General features: G+C 35.1%; 1 protein-coding gene across 1 annotated transcript; it reads right to left on the bottom strand.

Moving 5' to 3' along the window:
- Positions 1–15,805: 15,805 nt before the first annotated feature.
- On the bottom strand, positions 15,806–18,340 carry LOC113780055 (disease resistance protein RPM1-like). Its single transcript, XM_027325875.1, has one exon. It carries the CDS (start codon positions 18,338–18,340, stop codon positions 15,806–15,808), a length of 2,535 nt encoding a protein of 844 aa, XP_027181676.1.
- Positions 18,341–21,755: the final 3,415 nt, after the last annotated feature.

Here is a 21,755-nt window from a genome sequence, read left to right as displayed (position 1 = left end):
AAAATACTCTTTCAATTCTTCAAATGGTTGACAATATTTACCTCACCTTTAATATGCCAGAATGGGAATATCTTTTCAGTCAGAATACCTTTCCACTTCAAATGATCTGATGAAGAAAATCTTTAGCATTCCAGTATCTTGTTCACAAATCAGAATAGGACAGTCTACTTCTAATATTTGGCATAATCAAATTTCAATGCCAAAGCACGTGGTTTATGAAGTAGAAATGTTTCTATTTCCTTACAGAAACAAAACTGGACTATTGTTCTATTTTTATTAAAAATACAAATGTAAATACACAAAGGTTAACAAACAGCCCCTTAATTTCAACTGGAAACGATAATATTTAGTGAAATAATCCTTCATTTGCCAGTTCCCTTTTTTTATTTATTTTCATTTCATATTTTTATGCTTTTATTTCTTTTTATATTTATTCGTTCTTAACGTGTGGATATTGCAATACTCGGACACTAATTTAGTAGTCAAACTGATATTGCTCTGAAGAATTTTTACTATGCATTCTCTCCCCTTTGCTTGGAACTAACATAAAAAGTGCACATATTCAACCTTTACTCCTCACACGGATCGGACAACAAATTCCTAATTGCAATTCTTGATTTTCTGAAAGTATTTACAAATATTCCCTTGCCAACAGCTTTCTACAAATTGGTGTCCTTATTGATCTATCAATTTGAGGAGTAAAGAGAATAAGAAAAATCAAGGTAGATAACTCTCTTTAAAGCATAATTGGTTATGAACAGTGGACAATGATTGTTGTGACTTTGAGAGGCATTTTGGTTTAACTTTGTAAGATACATTCAATCAAATTGAGTACAACTTCAAAGCATTTAAAGAGTGGAATGTACAAGATTTATCTACAACTAAGCACTATAATTCACATTGCTCCATCTCATGTCATTTGGCTCTCATTTATAACCTGAATAAACTCATTCCTGATTGCTTGTAGTCCACTGAGGACATCTGAATTTCTGCAGAGCATGAAATACCAATCGGAAACATCGATAGGTAGCATTCCTCCTAACTGATGCTGCTGCCTTTGCTTGTTTTGGTGATTATGCCTGGTATGGATTCTGCTTCCATTGAGATCTTTGGATCAACAATTTCCATTACCTGATGGGAAAGAGCCGTCTTAACATAACTATGGAGACTAAAATCTTCTGTGAACATGCTGTCAGTAGGCATTTTCCCTGTAAACAATTCAAGCAATAGAATTCCATATTCTGCAATTTCAAGTTCCAGAGGACGGACAAGAATTATTAGCTGAAATGCCGAAGGGATTCAAATGTCGAATAATTGTGTACATCTTGGACATTCTAATTGGAAAATTGAACTTGCAATTGTTGTAACACAGGAAATCAGATAATGCTTAGATACTACTGTTCTCCATATCGGTTTAACAACAATCCAGGGTCATTCTCCTTTGAAAATTTTTTTTGGGTCCTTGTTAGGTATGAAGTCGTCATTCTTTAGTATTTATTTGCCTACTGCTTTTGTTCGGTAGGAAGTCGTTGTTCTTTGTGTGTGTATATACCTTTTCCCTATCTCATGTGACGGAGATACAATGGCGGCAATTGCCCTCACTGACTCCATCAAAATATATGACTTACATATACAAATTCATATCTTTGTCCCCATAATTACGTAATATTGCCCCCACTATCCTTCAATAAGATATTTAGTTGTATTTCTTAAAGGTATTGAATTAACATTATTCTTTATTTATCACTTTATCCATATGAAGTAGATTCATTAAAAATCATAGACACCCATTTCACTTCTCGTAGTTAAATAAAAACCCATCAACAAAGACTCAACTTTACATTTATTCTTCTTTCCTTCTTTTCCAATTTGGAACTCTACACACAAATCCATTAGAAAAGTTGCCATCATTTTTTATTTCTCCACACAATGAAATTCACAAAAATTGCCAGTTCTCTAATTATTTCACCTTTACAAATAGAAAAAATTTATTACAAAATTGATTAAAAAAATGGGTATATATATATATATATATGGTGTGTAATAGAGATGTGCACTTGCGTGTAATTTTGTGCTTTTTATGTTTAATTTTTATGTGATTGAAACTAATGACAATTTCTAATAGCTTTGGAGTGGGGATTATCCTTTTCAATTTCCTTAGCTGATTAATTCTATTTGTATCTCTTGTATATAATATAGGTTTTTCTCATGTACTTGAGAGCTTTTTCTCATGTAAAAAATGTTATTACTCAAATTAATATAAAATTTTACATTTTTGCGTAAACAACTGTCTCCAAATCTAACTTTTTATAGAACATAGAGATTTTGAATTCTAATTTCCCTACCCCTTTCTTACTTTTTAAAATCCCAGTCTGTTGATTTTCTTAGCATATTCTGATGGCCGGCAACTGCCGGAGCAACTGCCGAAGCGATTATTTGTTCTGCCAGCGCGATTTTTCTCAAAATGCCCAAGTTGCCCTTCATTAATCAATCCCTTTGCCTTTAACGTTTCGTCTAACTTTTCGTTCTGCCGGAGTAACTTGCATGACTGTGTTCTGCTGACCATAGTAAGACAATGGATCGGTCACATTGAAATTCAGAATGTTAAATTTTAATGAACCAGAATATCTGTGGGTCTTTTTAGATGTAAAGTTTGAAACAAACGATACAAAAGGATGTTTCAGTGATTAATCCGTTCCGAATTTTGCAGCTCCAACTGTAATCCACTGGTAGATTATACGAAAGCAATCTTCATGTTACAAGCAATATAAAAGACAACACCAACCCAATTGAAAACCTTGATAAATCAAACCCGAACTGAAAGTTTCTTTTCTTTTTTTAATTGGACCAATTTATAAATTTTGTAGATAAATTTTTGCTCTGCTTTGTGTTCTGTGATCACCAGCACTATCAAATAAACCACAAACAAAGTAACTATTGACAAAAAATAAATCAAGCATATTTAGAAATTTAGTAGTTTTAGAAATGTTTTTATTTAGTAACTAGATTAGAATTAATGCCAAAATTGGTTTAGAAAATTGAGTTATGTTGTGTTTTAATTAAACTAAGTTTATTGAAGTAAAGTCTAATAAGGATTTGTTAGCTTCTTTCCTTTATATAGGCCTTATGGCTGAAGGTTCAATTGAGCAATCCCAAATTATGCCAAATTATTGATTGTGATTGTTACTGCAAGTGGGCCAAGAAATTCAAGTAGGGGAAAAAAAGGTTATTTGTGAAGGTACACAAATTATTTTCAAGTTGCCATGGAAAGAGAATTTATCAATAGTACAAAAATTAAAATTTTACACACACTAAGTATGTATGATGAAAAATTAGAATGGGAGCCAGTAGTGGAGAAATATCTCAAAGGATGTGATTTGGATAATATTCTTAAAATAAATCCTTTCTGTGGTTTGTTAAAAGAAAATAAGAAAAAAGAAGGCAAAGTTATTTTTCAAAATTATGCAGAAATCCATGATTATGCAGAATATTATATGAGAGTCCTTGTTGACTCTCAATCACTTGAATGGTTTTGGTTAGATCTCTATGGAACTTGATTATGAGTCCAATCCTAAGTTTGACATAGGAAGTTGGTTTGACAGAAGATATGTTTATTGGTATGTGAGAGATTTTTGAAAATTTTGATATAGTTAAAAATTATGATTTGCATACATTATTTTAGGTAACTGAGGAAGATGAATTTGTCAGTGAATGTTTTGATTTGAATGAAAACGTGCATGAAAATATCTACGGAGTGGATGACTCTATTGAAAAATTTTGTGGCAAAGAGAAAGGCATGAACTATTGTTTGGAAATTGTATGGAAGGTTATCATGGATATGGAGGCTCTAATGATGAATGGCCAATTTGAATGAATTTTTCGGTTAAGCAAGCTTAGCTACCGAATTGTGTGCAAAGTACAAGCATGTCCTACTTTGGCTCGTAAAAAATAAATTGAAATTGCATGTGAGTATTATTGCTATAGAGGCTACAAAGGCAATTCAAACTCATCATGGCATGAAGGCAATGTTGAAAAGTTTGATTTAAGAGAGCCACTGTTGAGAAAAAATTAACCAAACATATTTAGAAATTTAGCTTTTTTACGAGTATATTTTTTATTTGGTAATTATATTAGAATTGATGTCACTGTTAGTTTAGGAAATTGAGTTAAGTTCTGTTTTAATTAAAATAAGTTTATGATAGTAAAGTCTAATAAGGATTTGTTAGTTTCCTTCCTCTATATATGACCTTATAGCCGAAGGTTCAATTGAACGATCCCATGTCACAATGGTCACAGCAAAGATACATTTCCGTTGAAATATGATACAAATTTTCAGAAATGTACTTATATAAAGGACCAATAGGGTGCCAGTAGTCATACCAGAAATATGTATCAGCACCACTTCCAATCAAATGTCTAATGAAAGGCTGAGCTTCTTCCCTTAACAAATTTTTCTCCATACCCAAGAACCATTAACAGGAATCTTTGCTGCCCAAAAGGAACACCCTTTCAAGCTGTTGGTTTGAACCCCTTTAACCCAAAGAGTATCCTTTTTACAGCAAACATGCCATATTTGCTTCATGATTAGACATTTGTTCCATAGTTCTAAATCAAACAGGCCCAATCCTCCCTCCTTCTTAGGCATCCATGTATCAGTCCACTTATTTTGCACACTGATGAGTTCTAATCTCACCAGCCCATAAAAAGGAAGTTAGCATACTACAAAGTACAAACCTTCTTGATGACATATTTGGGAAGAATAAAAGCCCTAGACCAAAAAACCTGAATCGCATTTAAGATAGATTTTATCAATTGTAATCCACCTCCATAAGAAAATTTTTTACTAGCCCAACTATGAATTCCTTGTTCTATCTTATTTAAAATAGGTTGACGAATATATAAATCTGGGTCTAGTAGATATCAATAGCAAGCCCAAATACCTAACAGGGAGTGAGCCTAAAGGCATCTGCAGTGGATTGCAAAGCTGAATCTATATGCTCATTCACACCAGCGACATATATCTGACTAAGGCTGCAAACGAATCGAGCCGCTCGCGAGCTCGAGCTCAGAATATTAAGCTCGTTAGCTCGCGAGCCGGCTCGCGAGCTTGGGTATATATATATATATTTTTTATTTTTATTTTTATTTAATAATAAAATTACGTATATTATATATATATATTTTTTATTTTTATAGTAAAATTACTTATATATCCTTAATATTTTATTATTTATTAAGAAAAAAATTATTTTATTTATTTTTTAAAAAATAAAATAATTATTTTTTATTTTTTTTCGAGCTCGAGCTCGGCTCGACTTGATTCGAGTCGAGCTCGAGCTCGAAATTTGCCGGCTCGTCGAGCTCGAGCACGAGCTCGAGCTTGGTAAAATTTAGTCGAGACTCGACTCGATTAGCTCAAAACTCGATTCGATTGGGCTCGTTTGCAGCCCTATATCTGACACTTATGTGGGTTTGGTTTGAGGCTGGACATTTGACCAAATTCATGCAAGGTTTTCTGAATCAACTGAAATGATCTCCTTGTAGCAGCAGTAAGTATAAAAAGTTCATCAGTAAAAGATAAATGGGATGGGATATTTTCAGTTCTTGACACTTGGGTGATAGTTGAATCCATTCTTATTGATAGGTTACAATTTTATCATTTATTTTATTATTAATTTTTCCTATTTCCTGATATGGATTAATTGTTAGATTCTACTCATTTTTGATATTTTGCATTTGTTTCAGGGAGTAGAACGAAAATATCATAACAAATGCCAATTTGACAGTCATTAGGAAGGAGTTCAAGTAGCAAGCGTCCAAAGGCATTTTTGGAATATCAAGACGCGACCCTTTTTGGTAATTTGTAGAAGAGGGCAGCGGACTCAGAGCCTTGGATTCATGGGGAGCTGCCGCACAGAGCAAGAAAGTTTAGTTAGTAATTAGATAGGAAATAGAAATAGTAGAGAACTAGCACTACCTTTAATCTTTGCGCTTTTGACTTTTGCTTCTTTGGCTTTTTGGTAGTAGTTCTCTTCCGTGTGTCAGGAGCCATAGGAAGACTAGTAATTACTTTTCTGTAGCTTGCTTTTTCTCAGTGAGTCGGACGAATTGAATTTTCCCAATTCTTGGAAACGATGGCCGCAATTGTTGCTGCAATTTTGTGTGGGTCTTTCTTATTCGAGATGAACTAAATCTCCTTTTTTAGTCAAGAAATAACGGAGGCTTTGATTCACTTAAAAATTGTGAGATCGATTTAATTTTATCTTTTCCTTTTCTTTATTCGTATTCGCATATTCTCTGATTACAGTGCTTATGATTATTCAATTAATTGATTGTTTTGGATCCAGATAATTAGTTGATTGGGTAATTTATTGTCAATTGGGGCATTAAATCCGTAATTGTTTAATTACCCTGAAATAATGACAGCTGGCATGATTGGGTTTGTGTCAGGGAAATACGCGGGCTAATCTAAAATAACCTTGGTAGTGCGTTATTTGGTTAGAATAGGGCTCCTCTAATACATAAAACAGTTGGGGAATTAAATCTTACGGGTGTACCTAAGATTATTTCTCAATTAGAGCAGTGATTAACGGGCGTACCTTAATCACCGACACAGTAAGGGGGGGTTGACTGTCATCGCTTGTTTGACAGTTATAACCTATTTATTGATAAATAATTGGAATTGCCTTTGTATCGATGATCAATTAAGTGAACCATTGTTGAAGTTATTTCTTGGCTAGACCTTTAGTTACCATTAATTTGATTTTAGTGAATTGTTATTTAATTTTTAGTTAGTTAATTGATTTTAGTGAATTTTTTTTAAAAATATTTTATTTTATTGATTGGAAACAGAGAAGTACATGCTACAAGGAAACGATAAAGTACATAATTTCAGCAAACTGCTCAGTCAAGGCACCTATCCAGGTTGCCACCGCAGGGAAGGGAGTTCTCGGCTGTCTAAGTATACCGTAGCTTGCACTAAATGAATTGATTTTAGTGAATTGCTTTAATTGTCATCTGTTATATAAAAATACCCCCTTGTTACTGTGAATTTCAAAAGAGATAAATATCCTCAATCCCTGTGGATTTGACCCTACTTATCACTATCTACAGAAATTACCTTTAATTGGAGCAGGTTTTTATTATTTCACAGGCTTGACAACTTGTCAATTTTTGGCGCCATTGCCGGGGACTGGTGCCTGATTAATTTGTTTCTTTTTTAGTTCATCTTGTTTTCTTTCTCTTTTTTTTTCTCTTATTTTTTTTATATATAATTTATGGCTGCTAACATTCCGCATTTTGGTGATAGACTGGATTTTATTTCTAGAAGGAATTATGAGACTCATGCTTTTTCTAATGATCAATTGACTATTGCAAATTGTGAAAGTTATTTTGCCTCATATCATTCAACCGACATATATCCCACATTTCAAGATGGCCTAAGTGCTCCAATCGATATTTTCGGAGATTTTTCATCTCAATATCAAACGTGGTATGATCCTTTTTCAAACGGGTATGATCAAGGATGGTGGGATGATTCCAATTTTAATTATGCGACCAGACCAATGGATTTTCAACAGCAAGAGTCTCAACAACCATCATCCATGTCAAGTATGTCTCTTCAAAAAATGATTGAATTATTCGCTACTAATACATATCGATTTCATCAGGAGACACAAGCGAGAATTAGTAACCTGGCGGATCAAGTGCATCTATTGGCATCCAGGGTAACGCAATTAGCTTTTGAGATTTGTGAAGAATTACCCTCACATACCAACATTGACCTTAAAGAAGATGAGAGTGTAATTATTCGGACAAATGACATGGAACTGCAAGAGTTTCAAGAAAACGGATCTAAAGATGCAGTTGAAAAGGAAGTTGATGTGCAAGAAATGAGACCTCAATATCAACTCGTTCAAGTAAATGAATTCAGTGAACAATCTCTAAATGCGGTGATATTTTCTCCATTTCTTAATCAATATTTTCCTGACTCCTATTCTTCAACTCCTGTTATTGAGATTGATTTTATTATACCAGAAAATTTTAAATTTTATGATAGGAATAAGTTAAGAGTGACGATGGCAAAATATCTTGAACCGATAAATGCGTGTGATAGAGGAGTGAGTGGAGAATTCAGATCATTGTTGACTTGTTTGGCGCCATCTACTAGTTCATGGAAGACCGTAACCCGTGTGCTCAATGATGACTCTATTTACGAGGATTATCAGGATTACATAGAGGATGAAACACTGAAACGAGTCACAAGATTTTATCCTTCCTGAACAAACATGACAATGTTTAGTCAAAGACATTAAAGAAAGGCGCTCATTGGGAGGTAACCCAATTTCTTTTAGTTGTTTGTTCGATTTTGTTCGATAGTCTAATTATGTTTTCCTTGAGTTTGACTGATTTCTGGTTTCAATTTTCATTTTTGATGTTTCATAGGTATCTCTCTGACATGACGCGCTCGCGGCCAGTCGTATGGAGAGCCCATGGTCAGAAGGGTTCCTGCCCTCATGACGTGCCCACGTTAAGTCATCTGGAGACGTGCCCGCGTCATGTTCGAGGGAAAGGTAAGTATTCAAAACTCGAAAACAGTTTTCGATTTCCTGTTACTCTCTAATTTTAAATTTCGAAAATAAGTTTTGTTCATAATAAGAAATTTCAAAAAAAAAAAGGAAAAAAATTTTAAAATAAAAAAAATAATGATTTTTTTAACAAAATTTTTTTTAAATTAAAAAAAAGAAGTCTTTCCGTTTAGCTATAACTCTTTTTTTTTTTTTCCAAAATTAGAATTTAAAAAAAATCTAAAAAATGATAAAAAATGATGAAAAAAAAAACACAAAAATAAAAAAAAACTATTTTGTTTTTCTTTTTCTCTTTTCTTTTTCTTTCTTTTCCTTCTTTCTTTCTTTCTTTCTTTTTCTTTCTTTCTTTCCTTTTCTTTCTTTCTTCTCCCCTATTTCTTCTTCTCTGTCGACTGAAGACCCATTGCCCGCCGCCATCTCCTCCCCTCCTTGCCATCGCGCGCCACCTCGCACGCGGCTCTCCATCACGTGGCCGCCCACTTCTCCCGCGGTCGACGCGGCCTTTTCCTCACCCCTCTTCTCTCTCGCTCGCCGCCAGCACCAACCGCCCGACCACCACCACCCAAGATTTGTAAAATCGGGATCCTACATAGGATCGATTTTAGTTTCACAGGATCGGATCGTAGGATCGGATCGTAGAATCGTAAGATCCTACCAAAAGCTCTTAATTGCAATTAAAGGTTGCAATTCTTTGATAAATTACAAATATACCACAAATATTTTCATTTACTTGCAAAATGGAGCTTCGTATTTCACAAATTTACAAAAAAATTGTAGAATCGTACGATCTTACGATCCTACGATCCTATACGATCCTACCGATCCTGCTACGATTCTATGCGATCCTACAAAGATTAATATGATTTGCGACGCTGCATACGATCCGGATCGATTTTGGTTATCCGGATCGTAGGATCGTACGATCCTACGATCCGGATCGCGATTTTGACAACTATGCCACCACCTCGCGCGACACAGCCCAACCGACGCCGCCACCATTCCCACTTCTTCCCTCGGAGACCAATGAAGAATTTGGTAGCGTTTATGCACCATGCGGCCTTACACCTCAGTTTGATTTTTACCCATCACTTTGACCCGACTTCAGGGAAGTTTTGTTGCCCTTTCTCCTACTTTTGATGTTTATTTGCTACATTGAGAGCAATGTATCGTTTAGGTGTGGGGGGGGGGATTAGTTGTGTTTCTTGTTTTTAGTTTTTAGTAGTTTTTAGTTTTTAGGTGTTTTTCCTTTATTTTTAGTTTGGCATTTGTCTAGTTTTCGTTATTTTTTTGTCATTCATCTGTCTAGCTCTCCTATGACTGCCAAAGTTTGATATTGGTTTGTTGCCTCTAATTTCATTGTTGCCAAGTTTTAGTAATAAAATGTATCAAGTTATTGTGGTTTAATCCAAGAACATCTCTTTGATGAATATCGGTGATTGCTTAATTCTTTTGATTTCTTTGTTAACTTTTCTAGACATAGGGAATGATTGTTGGCATTTTCATGTGAATTGGTCCAGTATTAACTGTAGTTCTCCATATTCGAAAAAATGAGGCTAGCGGCTGCTATTTTTGTTTTCTTCTGCTGTGTTATTTCGAGTTATTGTGTTGTTGGGATATAAATAAGAGTTGACTATACTTCTCTAACTATTACTACTGAATAACCGGGGATCTTTACCAAAAGTGTCGATTCTCGCGTCAAAAGGTAGTAATTTCTATGAGTACGTGGTCGTACAACAATAGGAGTTAAGTAATCGGGATCTTTCATCCGACAAATATTGGAACTCGCGTCAAAAAGCTCCAATGGCTGGAGACTAAGTCTTTTGTGCTATTTTAAACCAAAAAAAAATGAAAAAAATAAAAAAATAAAAAATGAAAAAAATAGAGTATAGGTTGTGTTAGTGTGTGATAGAAGTCAGTTTGCCAATTTATGGATTTAATGTTGAGATTTTGGTTAATTTTTGGACCATTTGCTAATAAATGTTGTGCGCCATTCCTTTCTCTTAGATTAGTTAACTTGGAATTGAAGGAGTTTGTGATTTAGAAGCTAACTGAGGTGATGTTTCCCTGATTTTCATCACTGATGCTTGATATATGATTTTCTTGGTATCTTGGCAATATGGTAGATAGGGCAATAGCCATTGTCAAATATTGGTGTTTGTTTGATGCCATGGTTTAGGTGTGGAGGGAATTGATAGGTTGCAATTTTATCATTTATTTTATTATTAATTTTCCCTATTTCCTGACCTGATGTGGATTAATTGTTAGATTCTACTCACTTTTGATATTTTGCATTTATTTCAGGGAGTAGAACGAAAATATCATAACAAGTGCCAATTTGACAGTCATTAGGAAGAAGTTCAAGTAGCAGGTGTCCAGAGGTATTTTTGGAATATCAAGACGCGACCCTTTTTGATAATTTGTAGAAGAGGGCAGCGGACTCAGAGCCTTGGATTCATGGGGAGCTGCCGCACAGAGCAAGAAAGTTTAGTTAGTAATTAGATAGGAAATAGAAATAGTAGAAAACTAGCACTACCTTTAATCTTTGCGCTTTTGACTTTTCCTTATTTGGCTTTTTGGTTGTAGTTCTCTTCCGTGTGTCAGGAGCCATAGGAAGACTAGTAATTACTTTGCTGTAGCTTGCTTTTTCTTAGTGAGTCGGACGAATTGAATTTTCCCAATTCTTGGGACGATGGCCGCAATTGTTGCTGCAATTTTGTGTGGGTCTTTCGTATCCGAGATGAACTAAATCTCTTTTTTTAGTTAAGAAACAACGGAGGTTTTGATTCGCCTAAAAATTGTGAGATCGATTTAATTTAATTTTTTTCTTTTATTTATTCGTATTCGCATATTCTCTAATTAGAGTGCTTATGATTGTTCAATTAATTGATTGTCTTGGATCCAGATAATTAGTTGATTAGGTAATTTATTGTCAATTGGGGCGTTAAATTCGTAATTGTTTAATTGCCCTGAAATAGTGACAGCTGGCATGATTGGGTTTGTTTCAGGGGAATACGCGGGTTAATCTAAAATAACCCTGATAGTGCGTTATTTGGTTAGAATAGGACTCCTCTAATACGTAAAGCAGTTGGGGAATTAAATCTTACGGGCGTACCTAAGATTATTTCTCAATTAGAGCAGTGATTAACGGGCGCACCTTAATTACCGACATAGTAAGGAGGGGTTGACTGTCATCGCTTGTTTGACAGTTATAACCTATTTATTGATAAATAATTGGAATTGCCTTTGTATCGATGATCAATTAGGTGAACCATTGCTGAAGTTATTTCTTGGTTAGACCTTTAGTTACCATTAATTTGATTTTAGTGAATTATCGTTTAATTTTTAGTTAGCTAATTGATTTTAGTGAATTGCTTCAATTGTCATCTGTTGTACAAAAACACCCCCTTGTTACTGTGAATTTCAAAAGAGACAAATATCTCCAATCCCTGTGGATTCGACTCTGCTTATCACTATCTACAGAAATTACCTTTAGTTTGAGTAGGTTTTTATTATTGCACAGGCTTAACAACCTATCACTTATCAATGTTCCAATTCAGCAATTTTGTGAATATCTCTATAACGATTTGAAACAGATACGGGGATATAGGATCCCCTGTCTCACTCCCCTTTCGTTTCTGAAGTATCCTACCATTGATCCATTTAGGTTAAGCGAAAAGGAGGCCATGGTCACGCATTTATCCACTAAAGCAATGAATTTAGCAGGAAAGCCCAATACCTTCATAGCAGCAAATAGGAAATCCCAATACCTTCATAGCAGCAAATAGGAAATCCCAATTCAAGGTGTCGTATGCTTTCATAATATCAATCTTTATGACAGCTCTTGGTGATCCATCTTTCCTGTGATAACCCTTCACCACCTCATGCATCAAGAGAACTCTGTGTCTGCCTTTAACAGGGGCACTCTGTTACTGATAATTTCAGGAATAACCTTCTTTAGCTTATTGGTCAGGATGGCAGAATAGCACTTGTGCAGTGTATTGCAGCACGCTATGGGCCTAAAGTTCTTCATGTGCATAGCATTTTCTACTTTCGGCAGCACCAACGTGAGGACAGTATTATTTTTTTATGTGTTACTATTTAGATATTCAAGAACCTAAAGAAATCTATGAATACACGAACACCAGAGATGACGTATAAGAACTTGGGACACGGATGATGGAGTCAAACTGGCAGAGTACTGATAAGTGGATTCATCGTCAATATTTTAAACACTAGCCAACATGTATTCTTTATGGGTATAATTGAGGGGTTAACATTTGTGTTAAGAGGAATTTAGCTTCTATATTGATGAGATTAAATTCATTATTGAATAAAAGTTATGAAAAGCTAAATTATTTCAATGGTTGAATTATTAGATGATGTAGCAAAAATCATGGATACAATATTCAAAATAACTATAGCATTTTTGGCATTTTCAAGTCAATAGGTTTTTTTTTTTTTATTTTTTTATAATCCTATAGTGGTACGAATTCTTACTTAGGTTTCAAGGAGACATGGTAAGTTTTCTTTGGTTTCTGCCTTTTTAATCTTGTTCCTCTAAATTCCTTCTGTTGTCTACGTGTTATTAACCTTCTAAATAATCGTCTGCACTTTATCTTAGTGAAAATATGCTTTGCAATTACATTATATGTTGGTAGTTTCTATCCAAGTGTTAGAACAAGGCATTGATACGTTATTAAAGAATATTCTCGAGTTGAAAAAAGGTTTATTCAACTCCATTGAATCCTTGCGGCCACAACTAAAATTGCAAATCACTGGACCTTGGTTCAGTGGCAACTAGGAGGAACTTAAATTTCTCATTGGGTGCAGGTGAGTGATCGAATCTCTTGACTGTGTTTTTTTTTTTTTTTTTGAATTTCTTAGAATTCGGTCAAAGGTTGCGGGTCAGTGATCGAATCTCTTGACTGTGTTTTTTTTTTTTTTTTTGAATTTCTTAGAATTCGGTCAAAGGTTATTTAACTCCCTTCGTGACCTTCAATAGATTAGATAAGTCCATCTCCTCCCATTTTTTTTTTTTTGAATTTCTTAGAATTCGGTCAAAGGTTATTTAACTCCCTTCGTGACCTTCAATAGATTAGATAAGTCCATCTCCTCCCATTTTCCAGGTATAAGACCATTTGTAACAATGTTGTACTTGAATTTGTATTGAAAAAAGACTAAAATTGCAGAGTCACGGATCCGTATATAGCTGAAGCAAGAATCGAACACTTCATTTAACTCCAATAACAACTCTTGACTAAACATGTGTGACGCACAGTTGGTTGAGATTTCGAAAATAGCATGGAAAATAAAAGACTATCCAAGAACATTAGAACATGGAAAATAAGAAACTATTTTCTCAAGAAAATAATTGCAAACATATGTTTCAAAAACAAACTAAAGCATACTTCATTTTCGATGAAAAAAATCTCTTGATCCTTGACCATTTGGGTTTTCCACAGATTTGTACATGTTTAAGGAATAATCGATGTTTGTGAAGGCATTTCTGTACGCGGAATTTGTAACCTGACAACTATGTTGAAGTAGATGTCCTTTTAAATGGAATTAGACAGCCATGGATTTGTTTAAATAATTGTTGTATTAAATAGGATATGATTACACTATACAGACATCATTGATTGGTAATAACTTTTTTTAATAGAAAATAATAATTTCATTAACCTTCAACATAGTTTTGAAACATACAGCTGATAGTTTTTTTTTTTATATAGAAAAAACATAATATTTGTTATAAGTTTTTTTTTATAGAAAAAACAATAATATTTGTTATATTTGGTATAATCAAATTTTAGATGTCAGAATAGAATAAATTCTGTTCGGATTTGACTTAATTTTCATGAAATATGTCATAGGACGAAATATGTTTTTAATCTTGTTTTATTTGTTTCTACTGTGCTATTTGTTTCCTGTTCATGCGTAAGCCGTAAAATGACCTTTCCCATGGTATTATGCATCGAAGTTAGCGAAGAACAATGTGCAAGTGGAATTTTAGTAGTTCGTTTTTTAAGATTAGTTATCCATTGCTGTCTTCAATTGAACCTTTGCACTTAGCATGCAATCCTTTAAGTCATGTAATCCTCAATGCATTAGTTATCTTTTTGAACTACTAATTCATGTAATCCTTTAAGTCAGATTTTCCATTCACATAATTCGGAATTTGGGTTGGCATTTACGCTGCATTTGATGGAATGCTAATTAGCTTTCTTTATTCTGCCCTATGATACAATAACATCGATTATCATCACAGAATTTGGACTTAGCAAGGGAATAGGATCATTGAAGCAATTTGAAAATCTCAGCATTCTCCACTCTCGTTTTGGACTTTAACATCCTTAATAATCTATTACTAGTGAAATGATAAATATAGTTCCTCACGTTTCCCAAAAATTACTTATTTTTCCGTTTAATCCATCAAGTATAAATGTGGGTTCCTAATCCAAAGAATGACGCTAGGACACTATTTCAAAATAAAAGAAAGCCACAAGAAAAAAAAATGGATTTGGTAATAAATCAAAAGGAAAACCTCACCACAAATTCTGTAGAAGTTTAGGAAATAATGTATATACCCTTTATGAATTAGCGAGGTTTCCCTACTCCTAATGAAAATTTATCCATATTACTAATTTATTCCCCATGTAGGGAAAATCGAACTTGCAATTGTTGTAACAGGCAATCCCACAATGTTTAGATGCTACTTGTCTCTATATCTTTTTACTAAATCAAAACATTCTTAATCAAGAGTCAAGATAATTATATATCAAATCTTCATACATGTAGAAACACATATATCTAACTATCTAAGGAACTAATTGTGGTTGAATAGCAATATAGAGTCATGATTTTATTACAAGGATAAGAAGTAGGAAAAAGCAATTGACAACAAACACCATGATTTAAATGTTGATGACTGCAACATATTGTCCTTTACCTATCTTTTCTTAGAGGAACTCTTCTTTCCATTCACCATTTATCCAGTGTCCAGTGCAAACTGCAGGAACATGAGAAATTGTCTGATAATCTTCACTTTGTTTGTCCAAATTCTGTACACTGTGGATTAGCTCATCAGACATATCATAAAATCCAAAAACTTTAAGCTCTGTCAAGTTATGGAGGCCCAAAGGCAGACCCTCCATAAGCTTGCAACCAACAATAAGAAACTGTTGGAGACTGGATAATGATTCCTCTTCCACTCTTACCTATTTCAGTCTTTTTAATTGCCCAAGCTGTAATCTCTGGAGTTTTGGGAACTTTCCAGCCTTGAAGCACAATGTCTCCCCTTCATAAGCACGATGGAGAATAAGGTCTACCAGATTGGGCAAGCGTCCAAGGCAGTCTATTGCATTCTCATCTTCACTCAACTCACTATTGTACAAGGATAAAGTGCTCAAGGATTGAAGTGATATTATCCATTCTGGTACTCCCTCTAAACGCCCATCCAATAAAATCCTTACAAGAAATCCAAGTCTTGGAGAGATGGAATGTTGGAGATCAAGGGTCTCCTCTTCTTTAATAGAGCTGATGTATAACTCTTGAAGGTTGGTTAGCCTCGAGAGGGAGGAGACCAACTCCTTTCCATCTTCTCTCCTCAGCTTTGTGATCCATAATTGCCGCAACTGAATGAGCTTCCCAATCTCCATTACTATTTTACCACTGTTTGCTTCTATAAATGCCAAACTCTCCAAGGAAATAAGCTTTCCAATTCCATCCGGAGATTTAAAGCCCCAAATTGCATAGTTATTTGAATAATCACCCTTTCTGCCTACAGCAAGGGAACGGAGTCTTCTTAGCTTTAGAATTTCCACGGGCAACTCCGTTATAGTGGTTCCAGTCAGAATTAAAGCTTCTAGGTTTTGAAGCTGCCCAATAGATTTTGGAATTATTTTAACTCTGGTGTCACTTAGATCCAGATACTCGAGATGAAATAGTTTGAAAACTTCCTTTGGGATGTTGTCCAATTCAGCTTCCCTTAAATTTAAAACCTTTAGGAACTTGGGACCACCACATAAAAACTTGGACAAAAATGAAGTTGTGAGAGGATCTTCATACTCGAATGTTCTCAAGGATCGAAGACTCTTCAAGCTGTTGAAGCCTTGTGGAGGATTATCAGTGAAGTTATGAATTGCTAGGTGTCGAACTTTGTCAGGCCATCTTGTGCAATATCCAGTGGATACGGTTGTGAAGCTCTGCTCTTTAGATTTTGAAACAATCATTTCACGCAGAAAATCATGAATACCACATTCCTTCAATATGCCATTATGCCTTGTGCCCTTAACTTGAATTAAACTTCTGTTGATGAGTTCTTTTAGATTCCTCTTAGCAATATCAGTGGCTGTCATTCCTTCTTTCTCTTCTATAAATCCTAGTGCTATCCATGTATCAAGTATATTATATATATCTATTCTCTTAATTGGATAATCTTCAGGATAGATGCTTAAGTATAATAGGCAGCTTTTGAGATGGTGAGGCAAATCATTGTAGCTAAGTAAGAGTATCCTTCTAATTCTTTCAAGCTTACCGCTACCATCTACCTCAATGTCAAAGCCACAAAGAATCATCTCCCATTCATCTATCTTATCCTTGTCCTTCAAAGCCAAAACACCACCCATTGTTACAATTCCAAGTGGTAGGCCCTCACATTTTTTCAGTATTTTTCTAGAAACTTCTTCTAGATTTGGAGGACAGCTATTACTCTGAAATGTTCTATTGCAAAAAAGAGTCCAAGAATCTTCATAAGAGAGAGGCTTCATCTCATGGACCAAGTCATGGGATGCCAAACAAGACGAAGAAGCTACATCGGCTATTCGTGTCGTCAATACAACACGACTAGCAGTATTACAGTCAGGCAATACATATTTGATAGTTTCCCAAGCATTTAGACTCCACACATCATCAAGCACAAGGATGTACCTTCTTTCTTTGAGGAAGTCTCTGACAAATTCACTCAGCCTAATACCATTCATGGATTCCACTTGCGGAGGCAGCGGCTGTCTGATTTCCTCGCACAATTGTTGAATCAAGTCCTTGATGATGACATTGAACTGAAAATTTTGAGAAACAGTTATCCAGGCATGGCTCTGAAATTGTTTCTTCACTGCAGCATCATCGTAGACCTTTTTCGCCAGGGTGGTTTTACCGAGTCCCCCCATTCCCACCACTGAAACTAGTTTCAAGTGGGAATGGTCATCAAGAATTTTGGAGATGAGCTCTTTTTTGGGCTGATCGATGCCAACAAGTTTAGCTTCTTCAATCAGCAGTGCTTGGTCACGAATATCACAATCTGTGTTTGCCACGTGCGAAGAGCTGGAGCCTATTTCTTGAGTACCATACAGAGACTGGTACCTCTGATGCCTTGCAGAAATCTCTACAACTCTGGCCTTGATATCTTTTATCTCCAAAGAAATCCGATGCCGGGCTTTCAGATTTTTAATCGAGTTGTAGATCTTGCCAACACGGCCAAAGAATCCATCTGCATCACCACGAGCAAAGCGGAAGGCAAAATCATCGAGAACGTCCTCTGTATCATAAGCAACTTCTCGAACCTGCTTTACCCATTCTTGGAGTTGGGAGTCATCGTCCTCCTTTGCTTCAGCTTGTCTGAGGAAAGCTTTCATGCTGCCGAGTTCATCTTTGATGAACTGAACATCTGGTCGAAGTCCACCCAAAAGCGTGCTCTCTTGGGAAAGTAAGGTGGAGAGCTGCTTAATTAGAAAGCCTACAACACTCTCGGCCATATTCCTCAGTTAAATTTCACAGGAGTTGGTTCTCTTGCGGAAACAATCACAAGCAACCAAAATGTGGCAAACTTGGGAAAGTATGCAGTTTTCACTTCTGTGAAAGGGAGGGTTAACTGGCTCGTTGGAAATATCAAGCTCAGTTCAGGAAGGCCGTCCTTTCCTTTCTGTAATTTGTGGGGCCTGAATTCAGTAATAATGATAGACCTGTACAATTCAACGCGTTTTTCGTTACTGGGCTCCATGGATGGGAAGTGGAGCTGAATGCCTGCAATCTGGACTTGACTTACCCAGTCGTTGTTTCCTTTATATTATATCCCGGACCCGGCTAATTTCTTAGATTATACGTAAAAAAAAAAATAATCCGTCAAATGTGCTTCTGACAGCAGGTGTTTCTCATTCTATAGCGGCCGTGCTGACTGGACACGTTCGCATAATTAAAAATTCCACTAGCAACCTGTCTGTAAAAAATTCTGCAAAAAATTCTGGAGAGCAGCAGGTGTCAGAGCGGACGTGCTGACTGGGCACGTCCGCGGCTGACTTCGGACAGAGCATGTGTCAGACGCGGACGTGCTAACTGCGCATGTCCGCGGCTGACCAAAATACATCCGGCTGACATAGACACAAATATGTGTCAGTCTCAAATATGCGTTATATCTTGGCTTAACACAGCTTCACGCCAAAAAGAAAAGGCAAAAGTTTATGCAGAAGCCATTCAATCCAAGAATTTAAACTTTTTTAGTACAGGAGACTTTGATCCACATTTAAAAAAAAAAAAAAAAAACTTGTTTCCCGTATCTGGGCAGAAAGCAACCTGGTGTAGTTTTAAAAGAAAAAATTAAATTGAAGAATCACTAGCCAAAAATTTGGGGGGGACGAAGAATTTTATTAGAGGAATTTAACTTTATTAAGAGCAAGACCTTTAAAGAAATTGTCATGTAACGCTTATAATACAGGGCTTCTTGTGGGCAGAAGCTAATTTTTGCTTAGCTTTAGGATCAATGAAGAACTACATGCAAAATAAACAAATAAGAAAAGAACTCATTTATACAAAAGAAGAAATAATCCCAAAGACCAAGGGTCCGTTTGGATTCCTTGTTTTTGGGTCTGTTGTTGAAAAACTGTTTTTCACATTCCAAATGCTACAGTAAATGTGTATTTCAAAAACAACTCCAAAAATACCATATTCAAACAATATATCAAAAACAACTCCAAATATATATTTAATATGTTTATTTCAATTTGTATATTTCAACTATGTATAGGATATATATATTATATTAATTTAAATATATTTATTTATACATATTATAAATATTTTATTTTAAATAAAATACATTTTTATATATTTATATGAATATTATATATTATATAAATCATATATAATATAAATATGTAATTATACATTTATATAAATATTATATATTATATATTTAATATATACATAATATATATTATACATTTATATAAATGTACATTTATACATAATATATATTTATGTATATTTATAATATACATTTATATTATGTATTATATATAATATAATACATTTATATATTATATTAATATACATAATATTAATTATACATTTATACATAATATTAATACATTTGTCGCGCCCCACTTTTTGAATGAAAAATAAATGGTTTGAGAAAGATGTTTTTGATTCAATTTGATTGGAAAATGATTTTTGTGAGTTGAAAAAGATATGGGTCTAATATGGGACTTGAAAAAGCGACGATTCGACCCAAAAAATAGTTTTTAAAAGGGTTTTGAATGAGAAATTGGAGTCGCCACTTGGTAATGATTAAGGTGTACCAAATCACCTAAAAAAATAAATTTTTAAAGACAAAGTAGTAAAACCCTTTTAAAAACGACTCCTAGTCCACGTAAGCCAAAGAAAAAGGTTCGGGAGTCACGTTTGACAAAGGGGAAGGCAAGGATAGAATCCAAGGCACCCCTTTGACCTAGCCAAGGCTAGTTGCGCGACTTAACCTTACCTTTCCTAGTTTTCTACCCAATGTATGTTCGCACGTTGGATATGACTATATGAATGCAAAACGGAAAGAAAAATGCAATCCTAGATTCTACGATGTCTCTTGTGAGGCTTTTGGTCCCAAACCACATGAATTGTGGCGGCCAACAAAGGAAAACCTCATAGAGGTCGATTAATGCAAATGAGATTCAAGTGTGCAAGTGTGAAGGTGTATGAAAGATGCAAGAAATGTAAGTGCAAGTGTGTGAAATTGTATAAAGGTGCTTGTGTGAAATTGTATAAAGTTCAAGTGTTTTTCGTGTGCAAGTGTATGAAAATAGAATAATAGATATATAATGTAAAGTGGAATGTCATTTTGTGATGGGTAAAATGTAGTAAAATGAAGTATGGTTTGAGAAATGTGAAAAAATGTGGTTTAAGAGAGTATGTAGGTGATAAATGAAAGTATGACCCTAGAGGAATGCAACAAGTCGGGTACGGGGGTGGACTCCTAACTTTTCGACTTTGATTTCCCTTTGATTAGAAGGCAAAACTAGCGTGCTAAGGCCTATCGAGTAGCCACACTCGCTCGTTTCCCTTATCAGAAGGGGACACTCAAGCAAAATGAACCCTATAGCTAGTATGGGATGCAAAACCTAAAATGAGGGGAAAGGGGTCGAGGATCATGCCAAATGATAAAACTAAGGAAATGCGTGATATGTGGTGAACAAGCAAATAATGCATTAATGAAAAACAAAGGAAAAATCCTATTGGGTCTAGCGTTGGACTAGCCCTTTCTATGAATTCCTAATGAAATAATGAGCCACAACTAGCGTTGGACTAGTGTGGTGACGTACATTCATCCATTCCATTCATTCATGGTTATGAAAGCAAGTAGACATGCCAAAACGCTCGTAAACACGTAGCACGTAGCACTTAGCATGCTCGACTAGATGCAAGAGCCTACTAAAGCAATTTAACATGTAACAACAAAAACAAGCAACCAAGGGGAAGGGGAAATGGACCAGATGCTCTACGAGCCCTATCTATTACAAGCCAAGAGGTGTACACATACCCCATAAAAACATAAAGGGAAAGGGGAAATGGACCAGATGCTCTCCGAGCCCTATCTATTACAAGCCAAGAGGTGTACACATACCCCATAAAACTTAAATAAAAGCAAAAGCAAGTAAATGCACGCAAGGAGGTAAGGAAAGCGGAGTAGGCATGCATATTCACATAACACGTAGGAGCACGTAGGGTCAAATGAAGTGCAAATGAAGGATAGAGTGTACCTCCCTTGAAATTGGGCCCCAATGAAGTAAAATCACTTATTTATCCTCCAAAATAAAAGAAATGGTCAAGGTACCAATTTATTTGCCAAAATTAAAGAAAACATGCAAACACGGACTCGCATGGTCATAAAGCTCTTAAATTCAT

The sequence above is a fragment of the Coffea eugenioides genome, chromosome 8 (genome assembly GCF_003713205.1).
Source record: "Coffea eugenioides isolate CCC68of chromosome 8, Ceug_1.0, whole genome shotgun sequence".
NCBI classification, from domain to species: Eukaryota; Viridiplantae; Streptophyta; class Magnoliopsida; order Gentianales; family Rubiaceae; genus Coffea; species Coffea eugenioides.
The sequence above is the reverse complement of the archived record's forward strand: the minus strand, read 5'-3'. Positions and strand labels throughout refer to the sequence as shown.

Excerpts from the sequence above, each read along its gene's own strand:
- LOC113780055 (XM_027325875.1), bottom strand. The coding sequence starts at position 18,340 with ATGGCCGAGAGTGTTGTAGGCTTTCTAATTAAGCAGCTCTCCACCTTA.